The 24,768-nt window shown below is 42.6% G+C and overlaps 2 protein-coding genes and 1 long non-coding RNA gene across 5 annotated transcripts in view; 2 read left to right on the top strand and 1 right to left on the bottom strand.

The window, feature by feature from the left end:
- Positions 1–10,616, top strand: part of sh2d4a (SH2 domain containing 4A) — a 59,512-nt gene extending 48,896 nt beyond the window's left edge. For both annotated transcript variants that reach the window (XM_033021827.1, XM_033021820.1), the window contains exons 7-9: positions 869–999; positions 8,113–8,333; positions 9,871–10,616. In XM_033021827.1, the coding sequence (XP_032877718.1) occupies positions 869–999; positions 8,113–8,333; positions 9,871–9,963 (445 nt within the window). In that variant the 3' untranslated portion in view covers positions 9,964–10,616. The remainder of the gene's footprint in view (positions 1–868; positions 1,000–8,112; positions 8,334–9,870) is intronic.
- A 5,352-nt stretch (positions 10,617–15,968) lies between these two features.
- LOC116973586 lies at positions 15,969–19,831 on the top strand. The gene is made up of 3 exons (XR_004412089.1): positions 15,969–16,555; positions 16,995–17,001; positions 19,821–19,831. It is a non-coding gene; the product is annotated as an uncharacterized LOC116973586 (long non-coding RNA).
- A 3,861-nt stretch (positions 19,832–23,692) lies between these two features.
- The window catches only part of csgalnact1 (chondroitin sulfate N-acetylgalactosaminyltransferase 1), a 197,173-nt gene continuing 196,097 nt past the window's right edge, over positions 23,693–24,768 (bottom strand). The window contains exon 8 of one of the 2 annotated variants that reach the window (XM_033021799.1): positions 23,693–24,306. In XM_033021799.1, the coding sequence (XP_032877690.1) occupies positions 24,017–24,306 (290 nt within the window). In that variant the 3' untranslated portion in view covers positions 23,693–24,016. The remainder of the gene's footprint in view (positions 24,307–24,768) is intronic. The other variant, XM_033021790.1, reaches the window with a different exon arrangement.

The following is a 24,768-nucleotide window of genomic DNA, read 5'->3' as shown; positions in this document are numbered from 1 at the left end:
AAAGGATATCCTTTCTAATTGATTACATGCCACTCTGTGTCTCTTTATCGCCCTTTGATGTTTTCCAGCAATGCGGAATCTCCCAGCTGCAGAAGCTCTCGTCTGCTTCCTCCACTTCCCACGTGCAAAGATAAAAAATCTGTCAGGCGGCACACAGAGAGGTGGTGCAACCTCTGAGCAAGCACAATGCACAGCATTGGACCTCCACTGCTCTCATTACTCCCAATTCTGCCTCCCAGACTGCACGCCTGGAAACTGAGACCCTACAGGCAGTGCGACACCAATTAGTGCATGTATAGCAAATAACAGGGCAGCCCAGTGGTGCAGAAGTAGAGTTGCCTTACAGCGCCAAAGACTCTGGTTCAATCCTGATGGGGGTTCATAAGGTCCAATATCATAAGGTGCCGAGTTGTTTGTATGTTCTCCCTGTGACCGTGTGGGTTTTATCCAGTTTCCTCCCACACCCTAAAGCGGTGCAGCTTTGTAGGTTAATTGGCTTCTGTTAATTGTAAATTCTCCCTGGTGTGTAGGATAGTGCTAGTGTATGGAGTTATAGCTGGTCGGTGTGAACCCAGTGGGCCACAGAGCCTGTTTTTCATGCTGTATCTCTAAAGTTGAACGCCCATCGCTTGTGAGGGCAGAAATACCGATTGGCCTCTAAAGTGCAACAGGCACACAGAGGGTGGTGGGTGCATGCAGTACCGAACCGAGGTCTCTGGCGCTTTAAAGCAGCAACTCTACCGCTGCACCACCTTGCCGCCTCTGCTTTAATATCAGAAAAAAAGATTTTATCCCTGAAGTATTATAATGTTGGAAACTGCAACGGAAAGGAGCCCCTTGTTAATGTCATTGCCTCTTGTCTCCACAGAAGAGAAACACCGCCCCAGAAACTGAATCACGACAGTCGGGAGAGCATCATCAGATGGTTCAAAGAAGAGCAGATTCCTATGCGGGCAGGTTATGAAAAGAATAGTGACGTCATAGCGCCTTGGTTTCATGGTAAGCCGTTGAAATCTTCACCTTTTAACTCTTTTTTTGGTGTCATTGTTTTTCCTCCCCTGCCCACTTCTCCAGAGCGGTTGCTCAAGTGTGGGCTTGTTCTCCGAGTTGGTGCCGCTGTTGGCTTTGTTACTCCTGAAAGAATAATGTTGGGCAACTTCAATGGTGGCTGAGGGCAGAAAGGGCATTTGGATGAAATGAAAAGCTGCTTTTCTGTGTGACTGTTGCGAATGCTTTGGAAATACAAAAATGCATCCATATTTCTCCCTCATTATTGGCAGTATCTGAGTCCAAGGGTGGATGACACAACTTGAATAAAAGGAGAGGAGCGAGTAGGGCGGCACAGTGGCGCAGCTGGTAGAGCTGCTGCATCACAGCGCCAGAGAGCCCAGTTCAATCCTAACCTCAGGTGTCTGGAGTTTGCAAATTCATGTGTATGAAGGAATTGCAGATGCTGGTTTAAACTGAAGATAGATGCAAAAAGCTGCAGTAACTCAGTGGGTCAGATAGCTTCTCCGGAGAAAAAGAATTGGCGACATTTTGAGTCAAGACCCTTCTTCAGACCCATTCATGTAATCATGTGGGTTTCCTGTGAGTACTCTGCTTTCCTCCTACATCCTAAAGCTGTGCAAGTTTGTAGATTCATTGGCCTCTGTCAATTGCTCCAAGTGTGAAGGGAACGGCTCCAAAAGTGGGATAACATAGAACTAGTGTGAACAAGTGATTGATGACCAATGTGGACCTGATGGGCCACAGGGCCTGTTACCGTGCTGATTTTTTAGTCAGTATCCTGGAGAAACAACTGAGGTGCATTAGGGTTAGAGTTAGATGTTACACACTGCAGTGACGTGATACTAGTGGTGAAGGAGCTGAATATTTACTCTGGACAAGTGGGGAAAGGGCCTAACAAGCTGGCTGTTCCAGAACAAGGGGTCACAGTTTAAGGATAAAGGGGAAATCTTTTAGGACTGAGATGAGAAAAACATTTTTTACACAGAGTGGTGAATCTCTGGAATTCTCTGCCACAGAATGTAGTTGAGGCCAGTTCATTGGCTATATTTAAGAGGGAGTTAGATGTGGCCCTTGTGGCTAAAGGGATCAGGGGGTATGGAGAGAAGGCAGGTACAGGATACTGAATTGGATGATCAGCCATGATCATATTGAATGGCGGTGCAGGCTCGAAGGGCCAAATGGCCTACTCCTGCACCTATTTTCTATGTTTCTATGTTCTGTCCTGAATGGTGACAAACTTCTTGAGTTGGAACTGCTTTCATCAAGGCAGGTGGAAGTATGTTACGAAAGTCCTTGACTTATTCCTTGCAGATAGTGGAAAAGCTTTGGGGTTCAGTTTAGTTTGGTTTACTTTAGTTTAGTTTAGAGATACAGTGCAGAAACAGGCCCTTTCGGCCCACCGGGTCCGCACCGACCAGCGATCCCTGCACATTAGCACTATCCTATACCAACGAGGGACAGTTTTTACATTTACCAAGCCAATGAACCTACACATCTGTGCATCTTTAGAGTGTTGGGGCTTGGCATCCAACATCTGACCTGATCTTGTACCCACAGTATTCCTGTGGCCAGTCCATTGAATTTCTGTTTGATGTTGACAGTGGGATTTTGCAATGGTAATGTCACTGAATATCACGGGTAGGTGGATATGTACACTATTGTTTGAGGTGGACTTCCTCTTTATATTATGGTGTAATTATTACTAGTCGCTTGTCAGCACAAGCCTAAATATTGTTTGGGTCTTGCTACATGCAGCTATACTGCTTCACTTGCAAATGGAAAAGACTAACGTGTAGTCATAAGGAGACTGCCCAGTTATGACCCTAAGATGAAAAGAAGGTCATCTGTGTCGATTGCACATTCTCCCTGTGATTGTGTGGATTTCCTGCGGGTGCTCCGGTTTCCTTCCACGTCCCAAAGATGTGCAGGTTTGTAGGTTATTTGACCTGCGTAAAGTTGGCCCTAGTGTGTAGGGAGTGGATGTGGAAATGGGATAGCATAGAACTAGTGTGTGAACGGGTGACCGATAGTCAGCATGGGCGTGGTGGGCCGAAGGGCCTGTTTCCATGTTGCATTGCTGAGCTAAGTTACTGTCTTTGAGCTGCTCTTAATAACCATAATATTTGTGTCAATAGTGACCCTCAGATTGTTTGTGGGGCACTTTGTGATGGTTATACCAATGAATAAAAAATAATAGATAACAGTTATTTTAAACCTAGGGGATACAGCATGGAAACAGGCCCTTTGGCCCACTGAGTCCATGCTGACCAGCGATCAATAGATAATAGGTGCCGGAGTAGGCCATACGGCCCTTTTAGCCAGCACCGCCATTCAATGTGATCATGGCTGATCATCCACAATCAGTACCCCGTTCCTGTCATCTCCCCATATCTCCTGACTCCGTTATCTTCAAGAACCCTTGAAAGTTTCCAGAGAATCTGCCTCCACCACCCACTGAGGCAGGGAATTCAACACTCGCAACTCTCTGTGTGAAAAAGTGTTTCCTCGTCTCCGTTCTAAATGGCTTACTGCTTATTCTTAAACTGTGGCCCCTGGTTCTGTACTCCCCCAACATCGGGAACATGCTTCCTGCCTCTAGCATGTCCAAACCTTTAATAATCTTATATGTTTCAATAAGATATCCTCTCACCCTTCTAAATTCCAGAGTATACAAGCCCAGCTGCTCCATTCTCTCAGCATATGACAATCCCGCCACACCTACCTTGTAACATCCTGTACTGAACCTGAATTCCACCAGCTTGACTGTGTGGTCATTAAATAATCTAATCTAATCTAACCTACGCTGCACTCCCTCAATAGCAGGAATATCCTTCCTCAAATTTGGAGACCAAAACTGCACACAATACTCCAGGTGTGGTCTCTCTAGAGCCCTGTACAACTGCAGAAGGACCTCTTTCCTCCTATACTCAACTCCTCTTGTTATGAAAGCCAACATGCCATTCGCTTTCTTCACTGCTTGCTGTACCTGCATGCTTACTTTCATTGACTGATGAAAGGACCCCCCCCAGATCCCGTTCTACTTCCCCTTTTCCCAATTTGACTCCATTTAGATAATAATCTTCCTTCCTATTTTTGCTACCTCACATTTATCCACATCAAACTGCATCACCCCACACACTAGCTCTATCCTACACACTAGGGACCATTTACAGAAGCCAATTAACCTATAACCCTGTACTTCTTTGGAATGTGGGAAGAAACCGGACCACCCGGAGAGAACCCACACGATCATAAGCAGAACGTACAAACTCTGGACAGGCAGCTCCCATAGTCAGGATCAAACCGGCTCTCTGACTGTAAGGCAGCAACTCTACTGCTGCGCCACTGTACATCATTAGCCATGGATCATTGGGTTTAATTAAGTAGAATATTCTCTGGACATCATTAAGCTGAAAGGAGTAATGCGGTAAACGTATAACTTGTTACATTCATTAAAACCACGTGATATTACTCAGTGAAATGTTCTGAACTATCATTCCTGAGGTGTACCTTAGTGCTGAGTCTCTAACTTGTACAATTTACCTCTATACTTAAAAATGCCTGCGGCCAAAGACTACAAAAAATATTGAATTAGCGGATAAAATTTATAAAGGAGGAGAATGCCGAGACACGTTTTTAAAATGTTCGGCTCCAACTAAAACAACTTTATATTTGTGTTTTTTAAAGTTTTGTGACTTTTTTTAACGAAAATGTGCGTCAAGAAATTAAAATGTAATCCTCAGTCTGAAAAAGTGAACAAAGGGCGTATTCTTGGTGATGTGCCGTCATGTGAACACGTTTCTATTTCCTCCATGTTAGTGAAATTCAGATCTGTTAATTTATTTAAGGAAGTCAACCATTTTGGAGACATCCATGGTTTAAATTTCAATGCCAGGTACACCCTTCATTTAAGGATTTAGTCCATAAGTGAATCTTGTGCTGTTTTTATTCCCGTTGTTTATACTTTGTCCGCCTGTGTGCCTCGCTCAAACATTTGGTGAATTCTGCCAGCATCCCTGCCTTTATTCCCAAGTTGCTGAGGCAAATGGACATGATTAGATTGCTCCTATGAAAGGAATCGCCAACTTAGAATGATCTATAGGGCCAGCAATCCATCATGGATGCTTTGAATACCAGGTATTGAAGTGTGGAGTATTGCCAGTTTCTCAAAGGTTCAAAGGTTATTTTATTGGTCACATACACCTAGGTGTAGTGAAATGCTTCTTGCCATGCAGCACATAAAGAAAGAATACAGACATAACATTAATAAGAGATTTAAACATAAAAAACATCCCCCCACAATGTTTCCCATTATGAGGGAAGGCACAATGTCCAGTCCCCATCCCATGTCCACCCATAGTCGGGTCTATTGAGGCCTCCACAGTCGCCTTTACGGAGGCCCGAAGTTCCAGGCCGTTCTCGCCGGGTGATGGTGCTCCGGCATCGGGAGAATCCTCTCAGCTGCTTGGGAACCCTGGAACGGCTGCTTCTCTTACCGGAGACAGCGGCTTCCGAAGCCAACAAGGCCGCGCTGGATGGAGCTCCACCACTGGCGATCTCGGCAGGAGATCCCAGGCTCCCGATGTTTAAGTTCAGCGCCGCCGCCCGCAGCTCATTCTCGGTTATATATTAAATCACCAGTTACTCTGTCTTTAGGTTCAATCAAGTAAAAGTCATGGGTGTTAATTAATGGCATCTATCACTTTAATATACCTCAATGTCTTTCCTTGCCACCAATTCCTCCCAGGAACTGGTGGAAATATTATTTTTCATTTCTAAAGCTTTTCCTGTACATTTTGAGTCGGTCATACGGTATGGAAACAGATCCCTTGGCCCAAGTTGCCTACGCAGACCAAGATGCCCCACCTACACTCGTCCCATCTGCTCGTGTTTGGTCGTATCCCTCTAAGCTCTGCCTATCCACGTACCTGTCCAAATGTCTTTTAAATCGTGTTCTAGTAACCGCTTCAACTACCACCTCTGCCAGCTAGTTCTAAGTCCCCACTACCCTCTGTGTGGAAAAAATGGCCCCTCAGGGTCCTATTATATCTTTCCCCTCTCACTTAAACCTGTCCTCTGGTTCTTGATTCTCCTACTCTGGGTAGAAAACCCTGTGCATTCATCCTATTTCCCTTGTGACCCTACACCCATCTGAAATCACCCCTCAGCCTCCTGCACTCCAAGGAATAAAGTTCTAACCTGCCCATCATCTCCCTGTAGCTCATAAAAAGCTATGTAGGAAGGGACTGCAGATGCTGGTTTACACTGAAGAGAGACGCACAATGCTGGTGTAACTCCTCAGGCCAGGCAGCACCTCTAGAGAAAAGGAATAGGTGCTGTTTTGGGCCGCCGAGGCCCTTCTTCAGCCCAAAACAAAAGTTATGTTTGATATGTTATACTTAATTCCTTCACAATCTGTCTAGATTGTGAACAGATAGGGTTCCAGAACGGGTCCCTGCAGCCGCCCACTAGACTTGCTAATGAGCATTTATTCTTGTTGTTTTCTGTCCATTGACCAATTCTTAGACCAAGTCAATAAAATGGCTCCAATCTTGCATGTGCTAATTAATAGACTGTAGTGTGGCAACTTTTCATAAGTCATAGAAGTAGAATTGAGTCATTCAGGCCATCGAGTCTACACCGCCATTCAATCATAGCTGGTCTATCTTTCCCTCTAAACCCCATTCATTCTCCTGCCTTCTCCCTCCCCCCCCCCATAACCTTTTATTGAAAGTGTTCTGAAAATGTAGCAACATAATGTACTTGATATGCTATTCTAATTTTGCATATTTTTAAATTTGGGCCTGTTTTAACTTAAATCATCTACCGATAAATCAATTATGGCGATTCTCTTCAAATTTGAATATTCCAATGTTTTCCCCAAAAATGTAACTTGTCTATAGAGATTTACATGGGGTGATGGTCATTTGGCCCATCATACCTGTATGAGTTAATGGGATTCCTTTTAGAAAGTTTTTTTTTAAATATTTGCTTACTATCTCTTCAGGCAGTGCATTACAGATCACAAAATTCTTCAAAGGTGAAGAATAAATTTCATCTCCTCCCTAATTCTTGGATGGAAAATTTGACACTGCATCAGAAAATATGTCACTATTGTGTTTTATTACTTTGGAGGAAATATACAGTTGATTTCTCAGGGTTTAGGCCGTGGATCACGGTTTTTCTTGGAGAGACAATGAACTGTAGATGCTGTAATTGTGTGTAAAACACAATGCTGGAGTAATTCAGTAGTTCAGATAGCATCTCTGAAGATGTAGATGGGCAATGTTTTGGATTGGGACTCTTCAGACTGTAGACATTTCAGACAAGGCCTGTTGATGTCCTCCAGAGATGCTGCCTGACCCACTGAGTTACTCCAGCACTTTGTGTTCTATTCATGGTTTTTTTTGTTTATTTTAATAATTTGGTTGTTCCAAATCTGCAGATGTCCCAAAAACTCAAATGATGTAAATGGTGAGGAGGATAGTGAGGAAACCAGATGCTGGAATCTTGTACGTAGCAATAAAAAACTGCTGGACAAACTCAGTGGCTCAGGCAGGCAGCACATGAGATAAATGGACAGATTACATTTCAGGTCGGGTCTCTTCTTCAGATGGATCCATCCTTTTGAAAAAGGGCCTGATTTGAAGTCAAAATGTTGTCTGTCCATTTCCCTCTACAGATGTTACCTGGCCATTTGAGTTCCTCTCGCAGTTTATTTTATGTAGCGAACAGGATAGTGGTTGACTTCAAGGCTAGCTGATTGGGTAGATTGCTTTCAAATTAAATTTTATGTTGAAATACGTGAACACTTTGGTGGGAAGAATTAGGTTAATTTCAGTGCTGTATTCTGAGACTCTACTGTAAATCTGAATTCCACTTGCGAACTCCTGATGTTGGAAGCAATTTTTGCTTTCTCGCTTGTTTGTACCTTAAGTTTATTCATGGTGGCTAGGCATTGCAAGTAACACTTTTATTACAGGTAGTTTGGGATCCTGTGCTTTGGATATTGTATAACTTGGGAAGGTCCATGGCCATGAATCACTGGCCATAACCAGGGACGAGCTGGAAAGTTTGCACTAAGTATCAATTCATTTTCAGGCATTATAACCAGGCAAGAGGCTGAGGAGCTCCTAAATAAAGAGGAAAATGGGTCATTTCTAATCAGAATCAGCGAGCGGGTGATTGGTTATTGCCTGTCGTACCGAAGCAGTGAAGGGTTGAAGCACTTCCTGATCGACTCCTCCAAGGACTCGTACACATTCTTTGGTGTAGACCAGTTGCAGCATGCAACCCTCGCTGACATGGTGGAGTACCACAAGGTAAGAGCTGCTCTCGACGAGGCTCATGAGATGTAATGTTGCAGCACAGAGGCTACCTTCCCCTTTGCATCTGTGCTGGGTCTCTCATTCCCAGCTGCCCCCCTTCCTCCCCAGTCCACTCACCATGTTGGTCCCTGCTCCAATGCCTTGGTCTTGCTCAGTTTTGGTCTCCTAATCTGAGGAAAGACATTCTTGCAATAGAGGGAGTACAGACTGATTCCTGGGATGGCAGGACTTTCATATGAAGAAAGACTGGATAGACTCGGCTTGTACTCGCTAGAATTTAGAAGATTGAGGGGGGATCTTATAGAAACTTACAAAATTCTTAAGGGGTTGGACAGGCTAGATGCAGGAAGATTATTCCCAATGTTGGGGAAGTCCAGAACAAGGGGTCACAGTTTAAGGATAAGAGGGAAGTCTTTTAGGACCGAGATGAGAAAATAATTTTTTACACAGAGAGTGGTGAATCTCTGGAATTCTCTGCCACAAAAGGTAGTCGAGGCCAGTTCATTGGCTATATTTAAGAGGGAGTTAGATGTAGCCCTTGTGGCTAAAGGGATCAGGGGGTATGGAGAGAAGGCAGGTACGGGATACTGAGTTGGATGATCAGCCATGATCATATTGAAAGGCGGTGCAGGCTCGAAGGGCCGAATGGCCTACTCCTGCACCTATTTTCTATGTTTCGATGTTTCTATGTCTATCGGTCCCTCTCAGAGGTTCTGATTATCCTGCACTCTGCCACTTGCATTCATCCTTCTCCACTTAAGACCATTAAAATGAGGAACAGGAGGAGGCCATTCTGTTCTGCCATTCAGGAGGATCGTAGCTGATCTGTCATTTCTCGTCCATTTTCCTGTCTTTTCTCAACTCTTGATGTTTAGTTTGGTTTATTATTATTATTATTATCATCATCTGTACTGAGCTACAGTGAAAAGCTTTTTTTGTTGTGTGCTATCCAGTCATTGTAGACTATACATGATTTCCAGCTGTTTGTGTCTACACATGATTACAATCAATCTGTTATTTGCACTTTACCAGTTTATTTATTCATGTGTGTATATATTTATATCATGGTATATGGACACATTTATCTGTTTTGTAGTAAAGGCCTACTATTTTCTGTGTGCTTAAGCAAAGCAAGAATTTCATTGTCCTATACAGGGACACATGACAATAAACTCACTTGAACTTGAAGCCATCCACATTGGTACAGATACAGGATAAGGGAATAACAATTAGTGCAAGGTAAAGTCCGATTAAAGATAGTGCAAGGGTCTCCGATGAGGTAGATGAGAGGTCAGGACTGCTCTAGTTGGTGTAAGGATGGTTCAGTTGATCGAAGTTTTAAAGGGAAGTAAATTAAGTCTTGCCATTAACCCCTTCATATCAAAGTGTGAGTGAAAGTTTCGAGGTATGAAGTAATATTGAATCTCATCTGTGATTTGAAAAGTGTTGTATATTTTTAATGCTTTGAACATAACCGTAGTTTTGGCTACGTGCGGTGAGTTTTCTAATCTTGAACTTTTGCTCTTGGCAGGATGAACCCATCACGTTAGCAGGCGCTGAACTCTTGCGTGAACCCTGTGGCCAGCAGAGGTTGCCTACGGACTATGCCTATCTCTTCAACTGAGTCCCCTTGGAGCCAGGAGTATCCAACCACAACCATTGTTGTCAGTCTTCAAGGTGTTCACTTTAGCGAGAGATTGAGTGAAGTTACTGGGCCCAGTAATTATATTGTACTTCCTTTGAGAAGATTTTACCTTGTGCAAAAAGAAAAAAAAAATCAATTGGAGTCAAAGTAGGCAGTATTGACTCACTTTTCCAATTTTTAAGAACGTTTACATTTGAGTTCATAGCTGTTACTTTATTTTTTGAAGGGCCAGGGTAGTTGTTTTTTATGCTGCACAGCTGGTATATTACAAATCATGAATTCTTTGTGGAGAATTAAGTAAATAATACCAGCTGTTCTTAAAAGTACATGTATTTTACTAATAGAAGAACGTATATTGTAAAATGGATTCATTTGTATCCTGCCCTCTTGTCGATTGACAGGGTTTTCATGATGCAAACCTCTTAATCTTGTCATTATCTCGTGAAAGAAATGTATTTTCATACAGCTGCCAATTTTTTAAATGCACTCTGCATGATTTAGGAAAATAAAGGGAAGAGCCATGCATTCTTGATAGTTAAGGAAGCTAATTTCTAAACTTTATACCCAATCGGTTCAAGTTTCCAATTACTGTTATACTTTGTATTTAATAAAGTGAAACTCTGACTAGCTAACCTTTTTGTTAAATGCCTAGACTTTCAAATCGGCAGCAAGGCTTTCCCTGCAACGACAGAAGTTGAGGGGAGACCTGATAGGAGTGTATTAAGTTCTGCAAGGTATAGATAGGGTAGGCAGTCAGAGTCTTTTATCCAGGGTGGAAATGTCAAAGGCTAGAGGGTGTAACTGTAAGGTGAGAGGGGCATAGTTTAAAAGAGATGTATGGGGCAAGTTTTTTCTTTTGTGTTTTTTTTACACTACATAGTGGGTGCCTGGAATGTTCTGCCAGTGGTGATGGTGGAGGTAATAGTGCATTTTTAAGAGGCTTTTAGATTGGAACATGCATGTGCAGAAAATTGAGGGATATGGATCATGTGCAGGCAGATGAGATGAGTTCATCTTGGCATCATGCATCAGGCTCAGACGCCGTGCAACGAAGGGCTTATTCCTACCGGTCTATGTTTTATTTTCTCAAGGCTGATCCACAAGGAAGGTATTTGGTTAATTTGCAGTTATTTGAGTTGCATTCACAATCCCTGAATGGCCTGATTCCACACTATCTCTAAACTAAACTGGAATCGGCCGGGTATAGGTAGATGGAGCCAGACAGTAGGTCCCGAAAGTGACCTATGGCCTAACGATGGAAGCATGATATGTATGGGTCATCTTAGGAACACGTAGCAGATTGGGCAGGTGCTGAGATCCACAGATGTTACCTGATCTGACGTGTTTCAATTCTTTCCTGTTCTTATTTCTGGTATCCATCTGCTGCAGCTTCCATTAATTTTGCTTGAGGTCTCATTGTTTTTTCCACTATTACTCCTCCTCAAACAATTATAAGTATTCCATGTTTACCTTGTTTAACCATCTTTGTAGCCTTGATAATGAATGGGGGTACATGGGGATTTCAGAGAGGTGTAAGCAGTTGAAATAGCAGAAACAAGGAACTGTAGATGCTGGTTTATACAAGAGTGCTGGAGTAACTCCGCAGATCAGGCAGCATCTCTGGAGGACATGGATGTTTTGTCTGAGGGCCCTTCTTCAGACTGCAATAGTTAGTGGACAGTAATAAGTAGACTTGAACTGCATTAATAAATGCTGCACCATAATTAATGTTGGTCTGTTTCATCCAAGGTCCAGCTCTGAAATAGCTGCATTTCCCATTGACAGCTAACTTATCCAAGTCTCCTGCCAGTCAAAACTATCAAACACCTTGGCATTCACATATATGCAAAGCTTTAGACTTTAGAGATAGAGCACAGAAACAGGCCTACCGTGTCCATGCCAACCAGCAATCTCCCCGTACGCTAACACTATCAAGAGCGACAATTAACAATTTTTATCAAAGCCGTGCAAACTCTGTACAGGCAGCACCCGTAGTCAGGATCAAGCCCACGTCACTGGCGCTGTAAGGCAGCAACTCTACCACAGTGCCATTGCTTAAAGTAAAATTTAAAATTTGTACAATTAAAACTAAACCATTAAAATCAACTTCAGAAAGTTGCAAATTACATAACTTTCCCTTATTGGACACTTCCATTCAACTGCAGAGGTTTTGTTAAGTTTATTGTCAAATGTACTGAAGTACAGTGAAAAGATTTTGTATGCTAACCAGTCAATGGAAAGACAATACATGATTACAGTTGAGTCATCTACAGTGTACAGGTACATGATACTGGGAATAATATGAATAATGTTTAGTGCAAGGTAATGTCTGATCAAAGATGGACTTTGTTTCAGTAATGGTGTACTTGGGGAGATGCGGGCAAGTAGGGCCAGCATCTTCAGAAGTTCGCTGTTTGTGCACACATGGAGGATTCAGAACTTCTGTGTAAATTCAAGATTCACCACCCTAATAACAGCAGACCGGGCAAGTGTACAATCCCATTTGCTCCAACGTTAATCAAATATGCCAATTTGGAAAACCACAACCAAGATATGCAGCGTTCCAGAAAGTCAATGGCTGAGTGCCTAATATCAGCATTGTATAAAATTCTCTTTGATTAGGAACAATTACGGAAAGTTATAATGCTGCTGTGGGATTTCATTGCAGGAGGCAATTTAAAGGATCCCGTGGCATCTGTAACATTATGTTGCAGCCTTCATTAGCGCAGCTCAAATCCATACTTGCAGCTGGTTGCACCTCTGTGTCCCCCACCAATTAGTAGTAATAACTTGTGAGCTGTATTGTTGAGACTGCATTGGTGGGAGAGGCGCAATGCCAACATAATTGTTTGCCAAGGAGCGGCACTGGAATATACAGTGCCCTCCATAATGTTTGGGACAAAGACCCATCATTTATTTATTTGCCTCTGTACTACACACTTTGAGATTTGTAATAGAATAAAATCACGTGGTTAAAGTGCACTTTGTCAGATTTTAATAAAGGCCATTTTTATACATTTTAGTTTCACCATGTAGAAATTACAGCAGTGTTTATACATAGTCGTCGTCTCCCCCCAAATTCAGGGAACCATAATGTTTGTGACACAGCAATGTCATGAAAATGAAAGTAGTCATATTTAGTATTTTGTTGCATATCCGTTGCATGCAATGACTGCTTGAAGTCTGCGATTCATGGACATCGCCAGTTGCTGGGTATCTTCTCTGGTGATGCTCTGCCAGGCCTGTATTGCAGCCATCTTTAGCTTTTGCTTGTTTTTGGGTGCTGGTCCCCTTCAGTTTTCTCTTCAGCATATATAAGGCATACTCAATTGGGTTCAGATCGGGTGATTGATTTGGCCACTCAAGAATTGACAAATTTTTAGCTTTGAAAAACTCCTTTGTTACTTTAGCAGTATGTTTGGGATCATTGTCGAATGAACTGCCAGCCAATGAGTTTTGAGGCATTTGTTTGAACTTGAGCTGATAGGATGTGTCAGAATTAATTATGCTAGCTGTATCAGCAGTTGTATCATCAATGAAGATAAGTGAGCCAGTACCTTCATCAGCCATATATGCCCAGGCCATATCACCCCCACCACCATGTTTCACAGATGAGGTGGTATGCTTTGGATCTTGGGTAGTTCCTTCTCTCCGCCATACTTTGCTCTTGCCAACACTCTGATATGTTAATCTTTACCATATCTGTCCACAAGACCTTTTTCCAGAACTGGTTGCTCTTTTAAGTAACTCTTGGCAAACTAACCTGGCCATCCCATTTTTGTGGCTAACCAGTGGTTTGCACCTTGCAGTGTAACCTCTGTATTATTGTTCATGAGTCTTCTGCGGACAGTGGTCATTGACAAATCCACACCTGACTCATGAAGAGTGTTTCTGATCTGTTGGACAGGTGTTTGGGGATTTTTCTTTATTATGGATAGAATTCTTCTGTCATCCGCTGTGTTGGTCTTCCTTGGCCTGCCGGTCCCTTTGTGATGAGTAAGCTCACCAGTGCTTTCTTCCTTCCTAATGATGTTCCAAACAGTTGATTTTGGTAAGCCTAATGTTTGCCTGATGTCCCTAACAGTTTTATTCTCGTTTCTCAGTCCAATAAGGGCTTATTTGCCACTTCTGACTTTCATTGGCACAACTTTGGTCCTCATGTTGATAAACAGCAATAAACGTTTCTAAAGGTGATGGAAAGACTAGGCGCTGAGAGCTTTCTTAAACAAAATGTATAAAAATACCCTTTAATAAAATCTGACAATGTGCACTTTAACCACATGTGTTTTTTTCTATTACAAATCTCAAATTGTGGAGTACAGAGGCAAATAAATAAATGATGGGTCTTTGTCCCAAACATTATGGAGGGCACTGTACCTAGATAAAACAGATGCTCTGACTTTGAGTGAAAATGGGGAAATTACAGTAGAATTCAGAAAATGGTGAAGAAACACAGCAAATTGGGTTGCATCTGTGGATCCTGACTATCTGATCATTTGATCCAACTTTCATCAAATATGCCAACTTCATAAAGAAAATGATGGTTCTCCAAGAAACACAGATCCAGGAGGTAAATGGCTCAGTACCTTTTCCCAACATTTTCTGCTTTTTTAGTTACATTTTAGGTGTGTACCACTGTAACATCCGGATTATAGCGATGATGAGAGGTTTCTCCGAAAATAAATAACAACCATTTCCATCCGTTGAAAGCCAACTCCAATGTGGAGAACAGTGTTTATACATTTATTGTGAAACCTGTTCACTGTTTAGCATTTACAAAAGCCAAAAAGCACAACTGTAGCTTGTCCAAATTCAATAACTGTACAGATTTAAAGTGACATCAATTATTTATCTTTTGACGTGTGATACAAGAGAAATATGCAGAACAGAAAAATAAAATGTAACTTTAAAACTCAAGCAAATTCTTCTGCGTTGGAATTTCGTAGGGCTGGGCTATTTTATTTGGATCCATAAATAATGTACCAAGCTTAAAAGCACCAGTAGACAAACATTGCACCATGAAGGTTTGCTTGAGTATGTTACGGGTTGTTTAAAAAAACATGCCCATTGCCTTAAAGCTTAGTCTCTGGCCTTGTGTGTGTTTGCTGAAAGGATTTAGCTTCTAAATCATGAAAATATACTGCGTGAAACATTAGCCGACTCAAAAACATGAGATGAATCATACGTTTTGTTATATTTTAAGTTATTTTAGCTCCTCAAGGTGAGATACCATAAATCTGTCTTATCAGTCAATATTGCAAGGTATTTATGACTTTGGCCTTTTCTATTTCGTGCAGTAGTTGTCATATGACCATCGTTGGTGGAATTTGTCAATTTCTACAAACAAGCAGCCTAGTGTGAGAGGCAGAGGAGCAGAGTATAGAGGTTCTACTGTCTTTCAGGCACAAATACATTCCTGCAGCATTTCAGTCACGACATTTCTAATGTAGTCATGAGGTTCAGAAGCCAGCTGGAAATGAACACAGGAACATAGTAAAGCACAGTCAACAGATGGCCAGTTATGCATGGGGAATGTACTCTGGGTGGGGTCACATTGAGTGAACAGAAAGATTGTGCTGTGGCCTCAGACCAATGCATCCTGACCCAGGGTGCATGACTACAGAGGACTGGGAATGAGGGATTACTGGGAGTCCCAAGAGGTTTTCATTAAATTGAGGTAATGCAGGGAGAACATTAAAGTATAAATACAATATTCTCAGCCACTTGGCTACTCTAACTGTTGTGCTGTAGAAACGCTTTGAAACAATCACCAGTCATGGTATTGAGTTTTTTTTCCAAAAGTGGTGAGTGTCTAGAATATGCTTTCAGGGATGGTGGTGGTGGAGGCAGATATGGGAGTGACAATTAAGAAGCATTTAGATAGGTGCATGGATATGGAGGGATACAGCACAGTGGCACAGTTCCAGAGTGCCGGGTTCGATCCTGACTGTGGTGCTGCCTGTACGGAGTTTGTATGTTCCCCCTGTGACCACGTGTGTTTTCTCCAGTTTCCTCCCACATTCCAAAGACGTAGAGGTTTGTGGTTAATTGGCTTTGGCAAAATTGTAAATTGGCCCTCGTGGGCTGGCTTGGCCCTCGTGTGTAGGGTAGTAGTACTACTGTACAGGATGATCACTGTGAACTTAGTGGGCTGAAGGGCCCGTTTCCGCCCTAACTCAAGATAAAGTCTAAAGGATCATATACAGGCAAATTAGATTAGGCTTTCTGAACATCATATTCAGCACAGACATTATTGGACAGACTGTTCTATATTCCAAGGCGGCTAAGGTGTGTATAGTTGACCAAATGTGAACAAGTACGTCAAGTAAAGTTGGCTATGGAGTAAAGTGCAATAACTAGGATAAATGCCAATTATGATTTCAATATTAAAGAAGCTTTTTGTGTAACCTGAAACCATGCTGCCTTATTATTCAAAGTGTGGATTGTGAATGCTTTTGATTACGAACATAGGGAGAAACATTTCTATTTGATAGAAACAGTCAGTAAATGCTTAGATTTAAGATAAATGTAAAAGGAACAGAGTGTGGGTACTTTTAAATGCCATGAGTTTGTTTAATTTTAATTTTAATTTGATAAAGTATGTATCAAATTGACTTTGAAAGTTAAAGGGAAACTTTTGTGGAGTAATGAGGACAGAGGGAGTGCACCCAATTAAATAGATCTTAAACTGAATGGTCTGTTGTACATTCCCATGTTTCAATGGAATTTCTAAACTGAGTTCATAATAAGACCGGAATCTATAATCTAGATATTTGAGAAGTCTTTGGTTAGGAAGTGAGGATGGTGGCCAGTTTGAACAATAGTGTATAATGTGGGTACATCTTTAACTAAATTAAATTAAGAATTCCCAGCCCTAAAATTTAAACATATTTCAAACACAGTTCATGTAAACATGATACTTTTAGCAACAAAGCAACAATTCCAAAGATATGAACAGCAATCCACAGACCTGATAAATCATTTTACATTACTGTACAAGTACTGCATAGATTTTTAGTAATTAACATATTTGGTCCAAGATAATTTACAAAATTTGTTTAGTGTGCTTTAAAAAAACAACCCTGGATTTATTTTGAGTCAACCCTTGCCAATCCCTCGTCTTACTGTCCAGCCTTCTCATTCTTCCCTCCCTCCTCAGCAGTAATATTGAGCAGCTTGTTGTAAAAGAGGAACTTGTAGGACTGCTCAGTTCCCCGTGATTGAGATTAATGGGAGTCGGTACATGGGCAGTGTTCTCCATGCATAAGGAAGAGTATGGTGGATGCCTGAATCTACTTGCCCAGCCTATAGAGGTAAGGTAGTGATGAGAAATGAGAGGGTCAAATGGAAATCTTGCCCTCCATTGGGAGTGTTCTCAGGTGTCACTATTGCTGACCATCATCATGCCTTAAGAAATCAAAGGTTAACCAACGGTGATAATTAGCTGGAAGGTTCTATTTTTACATAAATATTGAAAATATAATTGTAAAGTGCAAACGAGGCTTAATGAGAATGGGATTAAATCACACAGCCTTTGGTAACAATTTATGGTTTCCCCTCCCCACCCTCTTCTGAGAATCAGTACAAAAAAAAATTACGATTATGATCCCAGTAAACATTTGTTCCCAAGGGGAGGGGAGGGGGGGGTGAAAAACATCCATTAGGCTTTGTCCTTCCTGTAAATCTCAAACCCGAGGGCCCAGATTTTGCTGGTAACAACAGCATATGTAAGCGTCTTTAAAGAAAAACTGCCCACAATTAAAAAGTCATAGGTTTTAGGAGCAGAATTAGGCCATTTGGCCCATCAAGTCTACTCTGCTGTTCAATCATGGCTGATCAATCTTTCCCTCTCAACCCCATTCTCTTACCTTCTACCCTTAACGCCTGTACTAATAAAGAATCTGTCTATCTCTGCCGTAAAAATGTCCATTGACTTTGCCTGCAGCTGTCTGTGGCAATGAATTCCACAGATTCACCACCCTCTGACCAAAGGAATTCCTCCTCATCTCTTTTCTAAAGGTATGTCCTTTTATTTTTAGGCTTTTGCCTCTGGTCCTAGACTCTCACACTAGGGGAAACATCCTCTCCCACTCTCTCCAGGCCTTTCACTATTTGCAATTACTCTACGATATGTACCATGTGTATTTGGGGCTCTTTCCAAACGTTGCTAGCAGGCACCAACACAAGGATCTAAGGCATCCAACGTGACCAATGGCATCAAGCAGAGTAGTCATTGATATGAAGATTTCTCAGACAGCAAGCCAAGTACTAAACATTTTTAACTAACATTTTAGTGTGAATAATAATAATGACAAGAAAAACAAACATTTAAATATTGTAAACAACTTTCGACACATGAAATTAACTTGTCATTATTTAAAATGGAATTTTGAAATACGAGCAACTCCGTGATACAGATATTGTGGGCTGAAGGACCTGCGCTGGTGCTGTACTTTTCTATCTTCTATGTTATGGAAATTCATCTTTATTTAATTCACAAATCCCGACCCAAAAATTTCAGATATGGAATAAAATGTGGTCTCGTGTTTATGTGGGGAAGAAAATAAATATCATTCATTTTACAATTTGCATTTCTTGATGCATGGACAGATAATGCAGCTCTGCATTATGGAAAATTGTGATTACGGATCATTTTCTGGGAACATAACCGCCAGTAACATGGGAATCGTCTGCATTTGTTCCAATGGAATGAGACTACACACACAAGATTAGAATTTCAGGGCTCAAGAGGTGCTTATGGCTTAAAATCACTATTAGGGACCCAGCTTCATCTCCTTCCACAAGTCATAACATTGTCATGGGTATTTACAGTGAAAATTATTCTGCAACTTTGGAGTTCTCATCCTTCCTGGCAGCAGGCTCCCGCGATGTCCCGCTGAATTGCTCCAGCATTTTGTTTCTTATCTTCGGTGTAAACCAGCATCTGCAGTTCCTTCCTACACATTGGGTATCTGTACTGCTCTTGTGTGCTATATTGTTGGGGTCATGAGCAGAATTAGCCACATTGAGTAGCTTCAGCGATGGGCATACAATAGCATTGGCTTCATGAACAAAGTTTTCTTCATTGTCAACGTTTTCAACTTGATATACCTGAATCGTAAGTGTAGATGGTTTATGCATGCAACCTATAATGTAGCTACCTCAATACCACTAGCCATGCCTTAGTTATCTCAGTATAATTGTGATATCTTTCCCTTGCTCCTCCCCTGGTTCCAGTACGCCTGAAGACTAGATGCAGTCAGTACTGGGACGTGCTTTACATGTGCCTTTATTAAATACTCAGTAAAGTTACAAGTGTGTCAGACTTGACTTCTTTACAGTAAGTGACTACCTCACTAACATGAGTCTCCACTAACTAATTGCAACATCTAAAAATGAACACTGTAATCTGAAATTTGTAATTGTTTTTGTAATTATATTGTAAAAAATTGTGATTATTTTGCTTAAATAAAAGTTGAGAACTCTCATTATAAAAGGGATGAGCCGCGGGGCCAGAAGACCCTGACAAAGCCGTTGAGCCCCCCCCTAACTGCTACATGCGGTGACAGGCATAGCTCGCCGCTGCAAAAACAGCCCGATGGGGGAAGCTCAGATGCTGAGCTCGGCCCTGAAGACTGGAGAGCTGAGGGGGAGGGAGCCACTGGTGATGACAGACGTGAGGAGTGGGCCGACAGGAGAGGGACTGGGGCGCTGTCTCCAGTGCCTTCAAAGTGGACTGCAGGAAGCACCCCTTGGGACGCAACGACGGTCAGGAGCGGAGAGGGTCGTCGGTTCATGGGCCGAACCCATCAAGGACGACGGTGGAGACCCTGCAGCAGCCTGGGGTTTACCTGGATCAGGAGCTGCTCCAGTACATCATGCACATTGACTATACTTTAGACGCCAAAATATGCATGTGTGATCTATGCAAAAAGAATTTAACTGTGCAGTGCACACACAACAGTAAAGAACCATTGAACCTTCCAGTAACTGAATTTGGATAATCACCTGCAATGCACCCTGTGGGTTGGGAGATTGCAACCTTCATGTAGTCCACCCTGTTTTGACTAATGCAATCAACCCGACGTGCACAAACAAATAGATCAAATAGAGCAAGTTGACCTACAACTTTACTTGGACATACCTATTTATAGATCCTCTATATTGTGGCGTCAGCCTTAACGGGGCCACTCATGCTCGAACCCTCGTCAGGAGATACGAGGGCGGGCACGTGACATCATGGGCTAGAGGGAGTGTCCTGATACAAAAGCTCTCTCACCACGAGACCTAGCGAGACATTCTTCCCTTGACTGCGTGGGCTTTGCCCGGGGGCTCCGGTTTCCTCCCACACTCCAAAGACCTTCAGGTTTATAGGCTTCGGTAAAGATCATAAGGTCATAATTGATAGGAGCAGAATTAGGCCATTTGGCCCCCATCAAGTCTACCCTGCCATTCAATCATGGCTGATCTATCTATCCCTCCTAACCCTATTAGAGTCGTAGAGTGATACAGTGTGGAAACTGGCCCTTCGGCCCAACTTGCCCACACTGGCCAACAATGTCCACTTGCCTGTGCTTCGTCCATATCCCTCCAAACCTGTCCTATCCTTGCACCTGTCTAACTGTTTCTTAAATAATGGGATAGTCCCAGCCTCAACTACCTCCTCTGGAAGCTTGTTCCATACACCCACCACCCTTTATGTGAAAAAGTACCCTTCGGATTCCTATAATCTTATCCCCCTCACCTTAAACCTATGTCCTCTGGTCCTCGATTGCTCTTCTCTGGGCAAGAGACTCTGTGCTTCTTCGCTATCTATTCCTCTCATGATTTTATACATCTCTATAAGATTACCCCTCATCCTCCCGCGCTCTATGGAATAGAGACCCAGCCTACTCAACCTCTCTCTATAGCTCACACCCTCTTATCCTGGCAACATCCTCGTAAATCTTTTCTGAACCCTTTCAAGCTTGACAATATCTTTCCTATAACATGGTGCCCAGAACTGAACACAATATCCTAGATGCGGTCTCACCAATGTCTTATACAACTGCAACATGACCTCCCAACATTCTCCTGCCGTATCCCCAAAACCCCTGACACCCAGAATATAAATTGTTCATAGTGTGTCCGATAGTACTGGACAGTTCAGACTCGGTGGGCTGATGGGCCTGTTTGCACGCTGTATCTTTAAACTAAACTAAACATTGCTTTTGCTGAATTTTACAGTGGTTTGCATGCCAACAATCAACATTCTCTCGTTCAGGGATACTTAGAGATCGACAGTAAATACCCATCTTCCAAAAATGAATTATAAAAACATTATGGAGACCAGTCACCTTCCTGATCTATCTCACGACAGCTATGTTTGGAGACAGTGAGCCAATTGTAATTCCCTTGCCTGCAATACAAACAGAAGGTGGCTCAATACTTCCAAGATGATCTGTACAGGAGCAGTAATAAACTGATCCTTTCCTGAACCCAATTTCAGCATCCATATATATGGACTTATGGAGATGCGAGGTGTGATTATAAATACAAACTGCCGATAACATTGTCTTGACTGAGACGTTATGGAAGTGCGGCACAGTGGCGCAGTTGATTAGAGTTGCTGCCTCACAGCGCCAGAGACCAAGGTTCCATCCTGACCTTGGTGCTGTCTGTGCAAAATGTGCACATTCTCCCTGTGACTGCATGGGTTTCCTTTGGGTGCTCCGGTTTATTTAAGAGGGAGTTAGATGTGGCCCTTGTGGCTAAGGGGATCAGAGGGTATGGAGAGAAGGCAGGTACGGGATACTGAGTTGGATGATCAGCCATGATCATATTGAATGGCGGTGCAGGCTCGAAGGGCCGAATGGCCTACTCCTGCACCTAATTTCTATGTTTCTATGTTTCTATGTTTCCCCACACATCCCAAAAATATGCAGGTTTGTAGGTGAATTGGCCTCTGTATATTGCCCCTAGTTTGTAGAGAATGCGATAACATAGGGCTAGTGTGAATGGGTGATCGGTAGTCAGCATGGACTCAGTGGGCTGAGGGACCTGGCTTCATGCTATATCTCTAAACTATAAATCTACACCAGTCATCCCTCTATCTTAGTTTCTCTGCACTGCAGTTTTGATAATGAGTCATCCACTTTTTTTGCTTTACACACTGCAGTGCCCAGAAGTCATGAAGCAAACACGCAAAAGTGCAATAGAAAGTTCAAAGAAAGTTTCTATGTTTCATAATCAATAAACGCTCCACAATACTTTGGTCTTGCTCCAAGGGAAATAGGCTCACTGTGTGGATCCTTTCACCCGGATGCTCAGAATATGAACCTCACTTGTCTGGAGTCTGCCTTGCAATACTTTAAAAATAAACTCTACGCTTTTGGTTTAACACTTGATATTGTGTAGTAGCTATTGAAATGGAGCTGATCAAAACAAGCTTGATCGAAACAATCAGAGACCTGCAAAGTAGACTAGATAAATGGGTGGCATAGTACTAGACCTGCTGCCTTATGCCCCTGTCCCACTTAGGAAACCTGAACGGAAACCTCTGGAGACTTTGCGCCCCAACCAAGGTTTCCGTGCGGTTCCCGGAGGTTTTTGTCAGTCTCCCTACCTGCTTCCACTACCTGCAACCTCCGGCAACCACCTGCAACCTCCGGGAACCGCACGGAAACCTTGGGTGGGGCACAAAGTCTCCAGAGGTTTCCATTCAGGTTTCCTAAGTGGGACGGGCATAAACAGTGCCAGAGATCTGGGTTCAATCCTGACTATGAGTGCTGTCCGTACAGTCTCTCTGTGACTGCATGGGTTTTCTCCGGGTGCTCTGGTTTCCTCCCACATTGCAAAGACGTCCAGGTTTGTAGGTTAATTTGCTTTGGTAAAAATAGTAAGATATCCTAGTGTGTTGGATAATGCTCGTGTACAGGTGATCACTGGTCGGCGCAGACACAGTGGGTCGAAGGGGCCTGTTCCCACGCTGTAGCTCTCTAACGTCTAAAGGATGACTTTGAAGGCAAATTTCAGGGCTTTAGTAGACTGGCTCCAATCCCTGTACAACAATGCCAGTCAAAGTAGTTGGTGGAAGTTATGTGAAAGCTCACTTCAAGGGCAAACCAAGATATCTTCCCTGTGGCCAAGCCAACATACTTCCCTTCAATCACTACCTGTAGTTCATACATTCAAATGTGTAAAAATTCATTAAAAAATTAGCACTTTGAAGTAATTCAAAGCCCAGGAAACAGGACACTCTGGGAGATTGCAAGGTGCTTTCCCAAATGCACATTTTACTTTTAGAGCCTGATATTCAGACTCCACCTTGACCAACATGTCCCGTATTGGTCCTGTGACACCGAGAAGCATTTAATCCTCAAAGAACGATGCAGGGAAACGAACCAAGACTCATTGTCCCATTGTCAACGATTAAGATGAAGGCTTAAGGAAACTTACGCTCTACTGCCTGAAAATGTCATGAAAAGCTGACCTCACAGAGGTGCTAATGGGCCAGCAAAATAAATAAAGTGAATTATACTGGGACAAAGGGACATGTGGGAAGTTCTTTAAAACTAGTGTTGAGTGGGCTCCGAGTAGGATCACGGAGAGAACTACATCGTGTTAAACTAGCTTAAGTTAAATTTGACTTCCTCCCCCATGTTATTCATCATTGGCTTAGGTGTCTATATCAGAACCCAACATTTTTGATCACTCCTCGGACTAAATCTTTGATATAAAGGACTTTGCCTTTAATAGAATGCACCCCACACGTGTTGTGTTGTAATTATAAATAACTTCAAGTGCCACCATCCAGTACAGTGTCTCACATTAGCAGAGGAATTTCCTTGCATCAATCTCAGAGGACTGGATGTTGGGATCTGCAAATACCACCTGCATAGTTCTGACCAACACTGCAGAGAAGCATTGAATGCAACATCACAGAGAGGTCCGGCCATACTCTGTCCGAATTGCTGCAGAAACCTGCTTCCCTCCTGGATCTTCGCCAGTGTTTGGTGCTTGGTGCAAAAGGCAACGTGGCCAAGGCTCCTCTTTATGTTTTCTTCGTGTTGACCTTGTGTCGCTCTTTGCGCAGATGTGCTTCGATCTCGTGCCGGAAGACCAGCATTCCCAGCTGTCCATGCGAGGCTTCGTTCATGGCCTTGGACTGCATGCACATGCGATATTGCTCGGGGGTCAGCTCATCCACGCACCGCTTCTCGTGCCACAGGTGGAAGAGGCCGCGGACTGGCGTCCGAACCACTATCAGATCGCTGTGGAGGTACTTGCGGTAGAGGTGAACGTCCTCACCTCCCCAGCCTTTAATGTCCAAGTCAAAGCCACCTACAAGAACAGATGATCCAAATGTTCAATCATTTTGTGATCAAGTTAAAGCAAGAAAGGTTTGCACCAAAGATCATAGAAGTCTCTAGTATCTTTGGTTTACACAAATCCTCAGAAAATGAACCTAAGAATTAGGTTATAACAAGGCAAGGAAATTTATTAAAATGATATGGGCAGGTATATGGAAATATTATGTTTTTCAGGGGAACTTTGCTTTATGGACCAAACAACTGCTTGAGCTTGTCCAACCATCCAATTATTCAATGACTATTTCTTAATACTTTACCCAACAATGTTTGTCTTTAAAATTTGAAACATCTAAACATTGCTGGAGATTTGTGTGGAAACAACTTCCAGATTACTCCTAGCCCAACATCTTTCGGAATATTTCCAGACTTTGATCTGAATGTTATGCACCCTTGTTCTAGATAGCCACAGCAGAACAGGCATGTGGTTATGCAG

This window comes from Amblyraja radiata, chromosome 1, assembly GCF_010909765.2.
Source record: "Amblyraja radiata isolate CabotCenter1 chromosome 1, sAmbRad1.1.pri, whole genome shotgun sequence".
Classification (NCBI taxonomy): Eukaryota; Metazoa; Chordata; class Chondrichthyes; order Rajiformes; family Rajidae; genus Amblyraja; species Amblyraja radiata.
The sequence above is the reverse complement of the archived record's forward strand: the minus strand, read 5'-3'. Positions and strand labels throughout refer to the sequence as shown.